Consider the following 15,316-nt stretch of genomic DNA (forward strand, 5'->3'; position numbering starts at 1 on the left):
AGGGTGGGAGGGAGATGCAAGAGGGAGGGGATGTGGGAACATATGTATATGTATAACTGATTCACTTTGTTATAAAGCAGAAACTAACACACTATTGTAAAGCAATTATACTCCAATAAAGATGTTAAAAAAAAAAAAAAGAAACATACAGTGAAACTTGAAGGGGTAGCAGGAGGTGAAGCCAGAGATGTGAGCAGGAGCTGGGTCTCCAAAGACTCTGTAAAATACACTAAGGAGTTTAACTTTACTGTGAAGAATGATGGGTTGTCCCTGAGGGTTTAGGCCTATTTAAAAGGTGACTCAGCGTGGAGAATGGATTTAAGGGATTGGAAGCAGAAAACCCAGGGAGATTATTGCAGTAACCCAGGAAACTGACAGTAGTGACCCTAACTAAGGTAGTGACAGTGGGAATGGAGAGAAGAAAACAGAGCCTAAAGGATGAGGCAGAATGGACAGGCCTCAGGTCCTTTTCAGCTTCAGGGTAGGAGGACGAGAGAGGGGCTCAGGAGGATTCCCAAGTTCCCGTCTTATGACTCTGGTGAAAGGTGGTGTGGCTGATCCAGGAGGAGCAGGCTTGAAACACAGATTCACTTTGGACACTCAATTCATGGCACCTTTGGGTCAACCAAGCGGACTTGTCCAAGAGGCAGTCAAGTCCGGGCTGGGACACAGGCTCGGAAGGCAGCAAGAGAGATGGAAAATGATACTACGAGAGGATCAGAGAAAGTGTGAGGGGAGAAAAGACAGAAGGATCACCGAGGGCTGGACAAAGAAATACAAATCTGTCCCTTACATGGAGATTGAGGGAAAGGAGAAAACCAGCAAGAGTATGCTGGATGGAAGCCAAGGGAAGAGAGTTTAGGAGAGAATGGTCAACAAGGTCAAGTTGGAGAAGGAAAGACAAATCACAGCACCATGTTCCGTTCTTCCTTCAGGGCATTAATCATAACCTACAATTTTTTCCACTGTCCATCTCCTTCTAAGACTTGTAACCAAATAGGAAGGTTTGATCCCCACTGTACTACTGCTCACGGAGGGCCTGTTGCACAGAAGTTCTCAAAGATCTCTGCTGAAGGCATATGGAGAATGCACGTGAGTGTTTAAGAAGGAATCAGTAATGAAGGAGAAACTGCAGATAAAAGGGGCAGAAATAATCCCCAGGGAAGAAGGCTGGGCTGGCACAGAGTATGGGACCCAGGAGACAGGAACAGAGGTAGGTTGGTCCTGAATGACACAAAGATACTCAGAAAGATCATTTCCCATCCATCCTCTTCCCCAAGAACCAGAGATGATAAAATTCTCTCCCATGAGTTTCTACACTGTCCAGATGGGCTTGCCCATCCCGGATGCTCCATTCCCCTGAGATTTTATTCCAGGAAAAAATGAGTAAGTAGGTTGGGGATGAGGCTTCTCTGAGGATTCCAGTTCCAATCCTCTGCATCATGAGCACCAGATTTTCAAGAAGTGATTTCATCCCAACGACTGATTTTGTAGCATGAAGCCAACGTGCTTCAGTGCTGTAAGTCAAGTCAATGAACAAACATCTGCCCTTACAAAGCAGGGCAACTAGATCCAATTTTTACTTAAAGAATTATTCCCTTTTCAAAAGTAGTCACTTACTGCACTAAAGAGTCAGATCCCTTAGTTCACTTAAAACCCAATTCGATTTATAAATTTTGATTTCACAGTAACTGTCTTAAGAGTACGTGTGGCATCTGCCTTTCACTGAAAAAAGATGAGCTCCCATTCCCCCCACAATGATAGACTACATTAACTATGTCCTAATTAAATGTTCTAAATCTGGAATGACATGGGGGAAAGAGGGGGGCAGAGCCTGTACCTTCATAAGATTTGCCCTAATTTACTTAGCATCAAGGGCCCAGTTGACCTTTATAGAGCCTTAAATCAATCAATTAGCTGAGACACACCTTCTTACTTTCAAAATGAGGAGATGGCATGGATAAGATGGTATTTCACACAAAGGACTTTCAATAAACATAAACCACAAGCATCAAAAGAATGTTTGTCCTGAGGGCTGCCAAGAAAGGCCAAATGATAGAATGAAAAGAGTCTGGACCAGGAGCCAGAAGAATCATATTAGCAACTGGCTGGCCGGACAATCAAACCAACCTCTTCTCCACTCTGCCCACTCTTCCCTCACTTCCATCCTCTCCCTCAACGTTTAGCATCACCTCATGTTTTATGCCAGCAACGAGCACAGCGCCTGGCATGGTGATGGCGCTCATGTTATGGAAAAGTACACGGGGTTAAGAGCTCAACTGCCTAGATTTGAATCCAGCCTCTCACCAGCTTGAGCAAGTGACTTAACTGCTGTAGTTGCTTTACAGGTAAAGCAGGGGGGTGGCAGCAGTATTGTTACCATCGCAGTATTGTTGTGAGGATTAAATGGGTTAATGATTACAAAGCACTTGGAACAATGCCTGATAAACAGCAGGGAAGAGTTTCCCAATACAGTCCTTATCATCACCACCACCAGCTTGACCTTGAGCAAGTTACTGTCCACCGTGGGGTTAAATTTCCCCACCAGCTGCACGATGGGGTGGATGAACTGATCTCAGGAAGATCCCCACTAGCTTAACTCCTCTATAATTCTTCAAATCCTATTACAACTCTCTAAATCCTCCTAAGGCTCTGAACTCTCAGACCAGCAGCAGAGAGGGAAGGTCCATTGCCAGGAGTCTTACTAGCCCATGGAGCTTCAACTTCTCCCAAACATAGGCTGGACCCAGCGTCCCACAGTCTACTCAGCCAGCCCCCTTCCTTACTGTAGATACAGACTGTTCAGAGGCAAAAATATTCATTGTGATACTCAAAGCTGTGTAGACAGCAGAGATGTGAGAAAAGGACACACATCACGGGGTGGGCAGTAGGGGGAACCAGAGAGAAAGACGAGGAACAATCAAAAGACAAAAAGCAAACATGACACACCAGAAATACACTGTGCCCACCAGGTTATTTATTCAGCATTCTTCACCTAATAGCTTAAAAAAACTTCAAACTACAAGGCAGCTCTGTAGCAGGGAAATGTTCCCTATCTAGAAGCACAGCCCTCTCAAAGTGATTCCCCTTCACTTTAAACCCAGGCAGATGCTCCCAGGGAGCAGATGCTACTGAGTGGACAGTCTTAGGTGCAAACACCTTTCTCAGGAAGCAATCACTTGCCAGACATTTAACTCACCTCCACTCTGCCCAAAAGTAAAATCAGTGTTCAGGATGATCAAGTCCCCTTTCCCTTCTGGGCCTCAGTTTCCACTTCTGTTAAATGGAGGAAGGAGGAACTCAGGCCACCTAACTTCCAAGTTTCCTAACAGCATTAAAATTGTAGTTTTCCGGGACTTCCCTGGTGGCACAGCGGTTAAGAATCCGCCTGCCAAATCAGGAGACGCGGGTTCGATCCCTGGTCCAGGAAGATCCCACGTGCCGCGGAGCAACTAAGCCCGTGCGCCACAACTACTGAGCCTGAGCTCTAGAGCACACAAGCCACAACTACCGAAGCCCGCGCGCCTACAGCCCGTGCTCCACAACAAGAGAAGCCACTGCAATGAGAAGCCCGCACACCACAACGAAGAGTAGTCCCCGCTCGCTGCAACTAGAGAAAGCCCACGCGCAGCAACAAAGACCCAATGCAGCCAAAAATAAATAAATTTTTTTAAAAAATTGCAGTATTCCATCAATGATTTCCACTTTGCAGGACGAAAGGTTTTTTTCTTAATGAGATAAAAAAAAAAAGATCCACAGTTATTTGCTATTTTCTTCCTGAAGCTAGGTTTCCTGGGTTCAAATTGCCAGTCCACCACGAGCTTTGTGACTTTGGGCAAATTGCTTAATCTCTCTGTGCTTTGGATTGCTCATCAGTAAATAAGAATAATACCTTCCTCATAGGGTTGTTGCTAGGATTAATTTAGATAATGTACATAAAGTATAAAGCACTTAGAACTATTCTTGGAACATGGTAGACATTATTTGAGTGTGGTTATTATTATTTTCAGTTACACAGATAGTTTTTCATTCAAAGGGAAAATTTATTTGGAAATGGCATGCTAGAAGTAACACCAACACACACAAACACACACAGCAGGTAGATGGGAACCCTGGGCTCTAACCATGATCCTGCCCCCAAACTAGCTGTACAGTAGTGGATGAACTATGGCCCCTCTCTGGGGCCTCAGATGCCAAATCAGAGGTGATAAACTGGCAGCCACAGTTTGACCTACAAGGGAGGTGAGAGGTGATCTCCTTCACCAGTGCAGCCCCCTACTGCCCGGCATCCCTGACTCTGACATCAAGAACTAGCTGGCATTTACCACGCGGCACACCGCACGCACCTTCCTTACCACCCAGTCCCTGGTGGGCCTTTGGCTCCCTGGTTCGGATCTAGAGGGACCGCCCCTTCTCACAACTGGGCTATGAGCCCCTGGGGCACCATATGCCAGCAGGATTCTGTTGTCCCAGATCAGGAACACAGCCTGTGTTAAAGCAGGCTGCACACACCAAGGGCACGGTTGAGAACAAACTGTTGAAATTTCTTTATTAATCACAGCACCATCCGTACAAGCAGCTGCTATTAGGAACAGCTGCAGCTGCTAAAAGGGTGATCTTGAAGCAGCCTAGAAAAGTGCTTCCAAGTTGCATACCGACAACGGGCACGTGCAGACCTGCACTCTATTGGCTTGGTTCTTCCTACCGATCCTCAGTGCCTCTCTCTGGACCAGAAATCCTCCTTCCATACCCTGAGGTGGGATGAGATAAGGGAGGTTTCTAGAATCAGCCTAATACAAAGAATTTGGGATGAACTTCAAAGGATTTTGATTCCACCTCAACCATTCAGTGACCTTGAGTGAGTTACTTCTCTTGACCATGGTTTTCTTCCTATGTTAAAAGAGAGACGATAATAATACCTACTCTATATGGTTGTTGTGAGAAGTCAAAACTAGATTATGCCTATGAAAGTATTTTGTAGACCGTGGAAGTCCAGATGAAAAAATACAGGTTTATCCTTTTCCCATGAAAAGTGCAGTTTGACGCGTAAACCATCTAATACAGAATTCACTGTTGTTAGCTTAGGGCTATCAGAGGCGAAATCAGAGAATCACATGGCTACAAAGGGCCTTTTGAGGACCTGTAACCCAACCTTTCTACACTGTCCCCCTCTCCTCCAGTCCCTGAATGCTATCAACAAGAGCCTAGCCAAAGGGTGGCCCCACTTGGAAAACTTCCACCTGCAGGAAACTCGCTATATTCCAAGGCAGGCAGCCCATTCCTTCCACCGTGGGCCTAATCCAAACATAGACCATTCCTCCTTGTAGAGACCAAATCAGACTCAGTATAATTTAAGCAGCCTTGAAAGCTGCTTTCAAATGGACCCACCCCAGGGCCTTTGCACATGCTGTTCTACCTACTTGAATAGACTTCCATCAGTCTTCAGGTGGCCAGGTCCTTCTTATCTTTCCAGTTCAAATGTCTCTGCTTCAGAGAGGCCTTCTCTATCACTCTTCACCCCATCCTACCCAGTGACCTTCCATCATAAGGGTCTGTGCTTTTTTTTTTTAAGCGCACATCCCTATTTACTCATGTGCTTAAATCTTGTTGAATTCCCCAGAGAACATAAGTCCTATGGAGGTAGTGACCTTGCTTCTCTAATTCACCACTCTGTGCTCTTACAATACAGTAACTTCACCACAGTAATTACACTAGTTCATGGTAGGCACTCCAACATATGTTGAATGAATTTTATGAATTAATGAATGAATGCTTAATTCTATGCACACTGTAGATATTCAAATACTCATTAGAAGAAACAAAAACCTCAGCAAGCCTTACACCAACTCCCACTACTGACTTAACTCACAAGTATTAATCATGTCTTCCTGTGTTGAGGAAAAAAAATATAAAAAATAAACAAACTGAACAACAGCTCCCCGTGCCAGCTTTATTCATAGCAGCACTGTCCCTAGTAATCTGTCTCTTTATCTTGTGCAGAGGGAATTCATGAAAAGGCACTTAAGTGGACGAAAAACAGATAGCTGTTTCCTGGAGACAGGGCCTCACATAATGGCATAATTATGAACTGTCCTTAAAGAGATCACTCAGCTGGCAAGTAGTTACCCAAGTCCATTGTGAATGCTGTCACAGGCCCTCAGATATGCGAGGCTAACAAACAGACATGGAGAATGCATGCCTACAGGGTATGTACTGAGCCACGCTGCCCTCAGCCAGCCTTAGCCACTGTGTACCCTTGGTCCAGTGGAGAGCAGAAAAGCCAGAGAGGTACGAAAGCTGCTACCCTTGCCTGGTCTGGGAACACAGACTCACCCCAGCAACCATGAGAGATATCTGGGTAGAAAAGCCACAAGCTCTTTGCAGGCTATGTGCTGGAGCAGAAGACACCGGAGATCTGGGTTGAGTCCTGTTCTACAACCAACTCGATAACCTCCAACTAAGTCATATCACCTCCCAGAGTTTCAGTATTCCCATCTGTAAATGGGGGTTACTAGTTCCTTTCTCAAAGGCTAGTCCGAAGAATAATACCACACCATATCAGATGCTAATATGTACTGACTCTATAAAGCACTGCACAAAGATAAAGTATTGATGGCAAATTAGCTTATAATCATAAATAATTGCTGCAATTAGGATTCCAGAATAGGCATCCAAACACCGGGAGGTTGACTGATAAGCACAAGAACACCTTCATGAGAAAGATGACTTATGCTTTCTATGCATCCTTTAAAGCCCCAAGTGTGGGAGTGCAGGAGGTTCACAAGTACCCCGGATGCCCAGGGAAGAAAAGTCAGGGTCTACAAGAAAGGGGAATTTCCCACAAGTCAAGGTTTGCCGCTCTTGGTCAACAAGCTACAGCAATTAATTGGGACATTTCTTAAACTGCCCTATGATAAGTCTTAAGGATGTTATTATTGGAATCTAGGAAAAAACTCCCCTACCACATGAGGAGATCAGATCAAGATTTTCTTGACTCCAGAGAAGATGACGGAATATGGCTTAATGAGGGGAGCAACCACAAAGAGACAATGTCAGAAAGCGCTCATGCCTTAAACAGAGCCTGAACTAAGAAGCTGTGCAAAGAAAGCCTCTTTTAAAACGCGTGAAGTCATTCTGTTGGCACCTACTGTTTACGTAAGCCCACTGGGTGCTGCAAAGGTAAATGAGCAGGGATTATTTAGCCTACAGCATGGGGAACATGTGGTAAGGGCTATGAAAGGGGACCAGGTATTAGGAGAACACAGAGGGAAGGGAAATTTCTTTTCTCCTTGGAGAGATATAGGAAAGCTTCATGAGTCAAGTGGCATTTGAGCTGGGAGAAGAAAACAAAGCAGAGATGAGATGTCAGAATGCTGAGACTCTTAACTGCTTCTGTGACACAGATGCCTTGACAGGCTGGAAAAGCCTGGCGACCCCTGCAAAAACAACAAGTATATTTAAATGAATGATAAAATTACACAGGACTTCAAAGAAAATTGGTATTAAAACACAAAATGCAGTTAAAAAACAAATTTGTGATAGAGTACCATATGTGATTCTTTATTAATGTAGTCAATAAAATCTAACAGCAAGTCTAACATCTACCATAATTTCAAAGCAGCAGTGAATGGCTTTTTGAGACGTCTGTAATATCTGTAATGTGAAGTGAAAATATCTGTGATTTCTATTGGCAACAAAAGCAAAAAACAGAGGTACTGCTAATACTACTATGGTTTGTTACCTACTTTTATAATGAAAGGAAATGCAATATTGCAATTAGCAGTCAATAAAAATAAAGAGGTAATTTTTCCCCAATCAATTTCACAGATTCCAAGTTTTTGTTTCCATGGACCCAGGTTAAGAAATCCTGATAGAGAAAACAGCCCAAGCAAAAGAAGAAAGTGAGAAATTCGGGTAATGTTATGAGACCATGTAGACCATGCAAAGACACAAATAGGAGATGGTATTGAAAGGCAGGTCAAACCCTCAGAAGTCACCAACAAGAACGTTCTTCATTCCCCAATCATTAAACCACAGAATGTGCTCTAAGTTCCAGAAGAGAATCTTCTTTTGAAATAAAAGATGAATGAAAGAAGCAAGAAAACAGCTTAACACAGGTTATAGCTCCTTTCCAAAAGTGTAGCAGATGACAGCACACTGATATATTTACTAAAAAAAAAAACACCACATATCCAATAGGATTATGTATGCAAAACTGTATGCATGTAAGTATAAGTGGGTGTAAGCGTGTTTTATAAACAGACGTCCAGAAAAAATGTACATCAAATATTAACAGTAATTAGAATTTGGAGGTGATTTTACTTTCTTCTTTGTATTTTCTACAATTGGAAAGTGGGCAAAAAAAAGGCCCAAAAAAGGTTAGGCGACTTAGGGTAACACACATTCCACACAGTACAAAATAGAGCTTTACTAGAACTCAGGAATGTACTTTTGTACCTTCATCTTCAGAACTGAATGCATCTGAACACAGGAGTTAGGTATAATTATTTGCCCCAACTTACATATTCAGACTCTGAGACTCAGAGTCTGTTAAGTGACTTGCCCAAAATCACAGAGCAAGTTAACTGGAGGAGTTGGGGCTAGAATCCAGTTCTCCTGCCCCTCTAGAAGGCAGAATAGTATCACTGTTGAAAGCAAGCGTTTTGCATCAGCCTGACCTTGGTTAAGTCCCAGCTATACTACTTACTTGCTAGTAAACTTGGACAAATTCCTGAATTTTTCTAATCCTAGAGTTCTCCATACTTCTTTACTTCAAAGGGTTACGGTGTCCTTGGGAAAAGATCCAATGATGTGAAACCCTATTACAACCTCTGACACAGAGGAAACATTCTAATAATCATCTCAATCACTATGCCTCCCTGTCTCTGTCCCAGGGGGAAGGACTCCAGCTTTACCAAAGCCAGCAGACACATCTGCTCATTAGACACAGCAGCCCAGTTCTAGTCTCAAAAGTCAACTGGGATCAGCTCATTGTGTGCACAAGCAGCCCTACTGGACAGGGAATAAACAACATAAGGCCTAACACGGGACAGAATGTCAGAGTGCTGAGCCGCCAGTTTGGGGATCTCTAGGGATTCGGATTCAATAGGTCTAAAATAGGACCAGAGATTCCAAATTGTTAAAAAGCTCCAGGAGAATCTAAAGAGCTAACATTCAAGGACAAATTCCTAGTTTGACATGAGAGACTCTACTATTTCGTCACAAGCAATGCATTATCCAATGGGTGGCCCAACAAGGCATCATAGGAAGACCAGGGATCATCAATGGTTCCAGGGCTCTTCTGTCATGAAGGGCAGCAAACACCCAGAACCATGGAGGGAGAATTGAAACCAACTCAAACCAGAAGCAAAAATAAATGTTCAGAGGGACTTCCCTGCCCCAGATGCATAATGTTTTCAGAGCTGGAACAGACTTCAAAGATGACGTCCATTATACAGATACCACAGCACATTAGTGACTAGCACACTAAGGAACGTACCAAGACTTGGAGGCCCACAAAGCAAAGATTCACAATAAATTCCCTCAGTAAAGATTGCTGGATGAATTCATTAAGGAAAAGTGACATTCAAACACTCGAAAAGACAGGGCTTCAAAATGGCCTACTCTGTAGATATAGAAAGTACCTAAAAATATGGTAGTTCCCACAGCACTCAGAAACACCACAACCACGGGCCTGAAAGGAGACAAGAGTCAGCAAGCTATTCTCTTAAAGTTGATGGGCAAAGCAGAAGAGGAAGGGGCCTCCACAGGCCCATATGAATTAAAGTTTTTGCTCATTATTTTATCCTTAGGACCCTGCATACTGCTTGGCAAACAGTATAACATTCAGTAAATATTTGCTGAACGCATGAAAGTAAGAAAGGCCAAAAGAGACCATCTCTGCTCCTGCAGGCTAAGCAGGGTACTGAGTATAGCATTCCCCACGGGGTGGCGCCTTTTTGGTTGTCTGGCCCAAGAGCGATAGAAACTGATTGCCGAAACAGTGGAAGGAACATGAGCTTTCAAGTCAGGAATACTTGGGTTCAAACTCAAACTCCGTATGATCTTGGCATTAAGTACTTGACCTCTTTGAGCCTGAGTGTTTCATCTTTAAAGGGGGATTAATACCACCTACTTCACACCTTTAAAACAGACATGATGGTATTTATCCTTAAAAAGTTTCTGGAAGAAAATTACATGAATATATTTATGCAAAGTAGCTAGCACAAGGGCCAGCATACAGTGTGAACTTAACAAATGGCAGTGTGGGTTGGAATTAATCATGCCCTCTCCAGCCAGAGCCTATATTCTCCTAGGTCACCTCTAATCATACTCTATAGTCTTTCTGATAGGAAGCTGCAGAAATAATTCCAGTGTAAGTTTACTAGATTTTCTAACAATGCCCATTTCTTTAAATAAATAATAAAATCATGTATACATTCCTTTTCAGTTTACAAAATAACTTCATATTCACACACATAATTCTGAAACAGTGCATTACTATTATTCCATGTTTAATTGATGAAAATACTATTATCTGTGCTTAATGGATGAAAAAACTAAGACCACCTAGCCAGCAAGTGGCAGACTGAGACAGGAAGTATAGATTTTAACATTTTATTCTAATGACCATCTGTTTCTTAACCTGAAATTCAAACGAATGATCTTTCCACTGAAAAAAATACTCCAACTCAGACTGCTCCAGAACTCATGTCAAATGCTGTCAAATGCTGATTGGATTACCCTAATACAGCTGAAATCAGAAACAAATTTCTGAAAGAAGAGACAATATTTTTCTTTTAAACAAAGCCCCTCCTATGGATTTAATACATCAATTCTTGATAGAAAAAGACTTAGAATCGGGCCAAGAGAGTTTTAGCAACATCTCTTCCGTTCATTAGCCATGGGACCCTGGATGATTCTTAACCCTAGTAAATTTCAATATCCTCATCTGGGTAATGGGAAAGCAATACCACTCCTAAGGTTGTGCGAAGTTCCTGGCACAGAGAAGGCAGTCAGTAAGTGATAACTACTCTAATGACCACACCATGGTACCAACCATTTGGACTGAAGGGGAAGCGACTTCTTACTTCTTCCTGGCTCTTCTAGCTTCTTCATAACCCCTGTTCTGCATCTGTTCAATGGGGACACAACCAGTCTTCATTCGACCTCAGCAGGGAATGAAGATAATAAAAGAGTTGGCAGAGACATTATGCAAATACCAAATATTATTAAAATATTAATGAACTCTGGCAATTTCCCTGAATTTTGATAAATGGTGTTTATTATGCACTGCCAGCCTCTCCCACAATCTGGGCCCTCACACATTAACTAGATAATAACAGCAATCATTCTCCTAAAAGACCAAGGTGTAGAGAAATAAATAGTGAGTCTAGATGACTCCCGTAAATACCTGCCTCCAAAGGAATCAGAATCTCCGAACAAGCAGAGGTGGTCAGGACAGACCATGGACAGCTGGATGACCAGTAGCAGGCTCAGATCAACTCCACAGCCTATGCAGACCCCTGCTTTGATAGGACAGTGGAGTTTCCCGGTGCTGACAGGTCATTGTTTATGACAATGGCCTACCACAACTTTGCCCTTCTGCGTAAAGTTGCCTCCAATCTCGATAAAACAAAAAGGATCTGGGAAGCCGGTGGGCAGGGGGCTTTAGTCCAGGCTAACAATCTCATACAGAAAGTGGCTGCCCCTGCCAGCTGCCTAAAAACAGAGGTAGCATTATCCACAGCTCCATTAAAGAGGTTTGCACCAAACTCCTCTGCCATTTCGTTCTCTGTGAGGGGATAATGTTTTTAGGCTGCTGACAACTCTCAGGTGCCGCTCAGACAGAAGCAGAACAAAGCCAAGAGGACTCACACCCACCCCCCAAAAACTCCCAGAAATAAGGGCCTGCTGCCACCCCTGTTAACACCTTAACAAGCTGAGGGTCATTAAGACACATCATTCGCATATTCATGAAAGACTGTGGACTGTGGCAAGTGAAACAAAGTGCACAAGAAGAGATTTTGTTTTTTCAAGCGAAGCGAAAATCCGCTTTAGGAAAAGTAAATCCACACAGGAACTCTTGCTGTCGCCAAACCTTCACTTGTCTAGAGTAACCAGCACCTCATTAAAGGAAAGCAAGCAACTCACAAATGAATGCAGCACCACACACAGGCAAGCTCATTTCGCCATCTGCCTTCTAGTGTCCAGAGGGGCAAGAGGCTTAAACAACATTCTCCTGAATTTTCTCTCCCGCAGGTGGAAACATCAAATTCCCAGGGGGCAAGAAAGACTTCTCTTGCAAGATCAACTGGGTAAAAAGGAATAAAAGGGAATTTCGTTTACCTGTCAACACCATGCCACTCATGACATTAAACACAAAATAAATTAAATAATTCACCCTTCGTAAAGGCTTTGAGAAATCAGTGTATCCAGCCGTGGGGTTAGCACAGGATTTCCTCATGAGCTGGGCACTTAAACTTACCCCTCCCAACAGCCTCCCATTTTCTGTTCCGTGACTATCCTGACCGATGGTGACCCAGCACCTTTTCCTAGTGAACGACCTAGGACAGGAGACATTGGAATTGAGGCCGGCGCTATAACAACACAATGGCAGACTTCCATTATATACGTCAAAGAGAAAGGCCATGATTAAGCAACTTAAATAACTGCCCTGAGCCTTCTCTGTATATCCCCACCCTTCTGACAATCACTGTGCTGGTTTTCAGATCTGAAAGCTTTGTAAGCTTGTAAGCTTCCCACCGCAAGGTTAGGGAGTTATTTAAACACACACGCGCACGCGCGCGCGCACGCACACACACACACACCCCACATTTAATTCATCTGAATATTAGTTGAATGGTCGAATCTCTCAACGGAGAGCTTTTCAACCCCATACACAACCTAGGATACACTTGGGGAGTGTGGAGCAAAAAGTAAAATCCAGCCCCAAGTTTTAACATGCTTCATCCAACTTCCCAAAGCGTTACTACCCACCGCCGACACACGTTCAATTTGTATTACCCCCAACCTGGGCTGTGGGGAGGACGCAAACCGAGAGGTAATACCCGACGATAGAACCAGCAAGTACAGCAGACAGCCGGCTGAAATCCAAGTAGACGGCAGGAGGAAGGCAAAAGCTCAGTCTTCCTTTGTGGTCCAAGACCTTTTTCAATTAAATTTCCCACTACCTGGAAAATTGCCTAAGAATATATTTGTCGAGCGCACAGAGACACGCGGTAGGGCAGCGCTACACAGGAGCCCCAGTTCTGCGGAGTGTTTCACCGCCAGGCCACGTACTGCATGCAGCCAGAGTTGCACTGGCGGCGCCGCAAGCTACGCGGGAGGCTCCCAGCAGCGGACACTCACAGCACTAATCCGAACCACAGGACACCTGGGGAGGGGTTCGGTCTCCCCGGCCTGACTCAATTATTTTCCTTTACACAACATTAAACAATCTGTTAAGGAGCTGTAGGTGCCAGGCTGGGGGGTGGGAGGGGCGGCATTATTCTAAACCCGGACGTCGCCGGGGTTCGAAACCCAGGACACCTCTCTCGGCCGGTGCATAGACAGCACACAAAGAGGAAGGGGCTGGCGCTCCTCGGGGTCAGAGCTCTGAGCGTGGTCATTTTCGAGCTGGGAATTAGGAATTCCGAGCTCAGCAAGAAGCCGGGAGAAGCACCGGAAATGCTTCCGACCGCTTCAATGGGAAATCTATTTGCAAATCAAAGTTGCAGGAACTCCCTGCGCCCAGCCTACTTGAGCGGGTTACCAGGGAACACCCAACAAGTTTGGCCACCGGGGGCCCGGCTTGACAGCGCCGCGCCGCAAGCGAGACTAGAGAGCAACTTGTCGCTCGGGCGCCGAGCCAGAGCCCCAGGCTGTCTCCGCGCCCCGAGCTCTGGAGAGGACCCGAGACTCGGCGTTGGGAAGGAGCAGGTCCGTGTCTCTGGAGACAAATCCCTTAATTGAAAGGCGCAGCCGGTTCTCACCTGGACCGCGCGACTTCCAGGGGCTTGCCCCAAACAGTGAGACGTTTCACCACGAACACTTCACCTGCCTTCCAGCCCCCCGTCGGTGAGAAATTAACAAAAGAGCCAGCGAACTGGGGTGGAAAAGGGACCCGGCACAAAGTATAGTAGGGAGGAGAGGGAAGGCAGCTCAGGTTGCCGCGGAGAAAGAAGGGAAGAAGCGGAACAGAGATGGGTTATACCCCAGGCACCCGGCGGCTCCGGGAAGAAAATCAAGAAGGAAAGAGCGCGCGAGAAGGGGGAATGGGTTCTTTACCCCGCTTCCCATCTCTCTCTCTCTCTCTCTCTCACACACACACACACACCTCCCTCTTTTTCCTCCTTACCCAGCATGGAAAAGATGAAATCCTTGGCTGTGTGAATCTCCAGTGCTCTCTGGTCGTCGTATTCCCGCTGGTCGTGCTTCGTGAATTCTTGTATGAGTTTGTTCAATTCCTCCACCCGAGCTCCCGACCTGAAATCCAGCTCCGGGAACGCAGGCTTGTTGTTACAGCCCAGGGAGGCTGCCTTGCTGGCGGTGGGAGCCGCCATCTTCATACAAAACGCGCCGAGTAGCAGCTCCGCGGCGGCGGCAGCACCCACCCCCGCCCCCCCACCCAGCCCCCCTGGGCCTCCTCCCCTCGCCGGCTCCCTGGCTGTGACCCCGGCCCGTGGGCGGGCTGGCGGGCGGGCGTCTAGGCGAGCGGTTCCGGCTCGGTGCGCTCCGGGCGTCCGGGCTTCAGAAGGATCTGGACTGCAGCGAGAGTGCGTGTGTGGCCCCGACACCCTTCCCTGCGGCCCCACGCCGGCTCAGATGCTGCAGGTCTCTGCCCTCCCCTGGACCTAGCTGGCAACTGCGGTAGCGGTTGTAGAGCCAACCCGAGCCTACCCCGGGCGAGGAAAGTGAAGTGGAAACAATGTGAAATTCACCAGCTCTGAAATCAACAAGCTGCCGGCTCCGGTGTTACGGAGCCAGCACCAGCGTCCCCCATTTAAAGGGACAGCGCACCCAGTGGAAAGAAAAATAAATAAATGACAGAGGTCTGCGCGCCTAAGCCACTTGCCAATCTGTACTCGGGCAGACGAGAGAGGTGTAGACGTATTCTTTCTCTACCTCCACCCCTTTTGGGGGCAGGGCTTGCCAAGCGCGTTCATGAAGGGAGCCTTCCTCTGTCTGATTTTAAGGGCGGTGTCCTGGGCGAGGGCATCCCTATGGGAGCGTTTCCATCTCTAGAACTCCAAAGCCTTTAGGTGGTGAAGGAACCTGCCTTAAGGAATATAAACCAATCTTCTGCCGTTTCTGC

The 15,316-nt window shown here is 45.7% G+C and overlaps 1 protein-coding gene across 1 annotated transcript in view; it reads right to left on the reverse strand.

Moving 5' to 3' along the window:
• The window catches only part of MB21D2 (Mab-21 domain containing 2), a 105,392-nt gene extending 90,784 nt beyond the window's left edge, over positions 1-14,608 (reverse strand). Inside the window, exon 1 of the mRNA XM_007109203.4 lies at positions 14,360-14,608. Within this exon, the coding sequence (XP_007109265.1) occupies positions 14,360-14,570 (211 nt within the window). The 5' untranslated portion in view covers positions 14,571-14,608. The remainder of the gene's footprint in view (positions 1-14,359) is intronic.
• Between the last annotated feature and the right edge of the window lie 708 nt (positions 14,609-15,316).

The sequence above is a fragment of the Physeter macrocephalus genome, chromosome 1 (genome assembly GCF_002837175.3).
Source record: "Physeter macrocephalus isolate SW-GA chromosome 1, ASM283717v5, whole genome shotgun sequence".
Lineage (NCBI taxonomy): Eukaryota > Metazoa > Chordata > Mammalia > Artiodactyla > Physeteridae > Physeter > Physeter macrocephalus.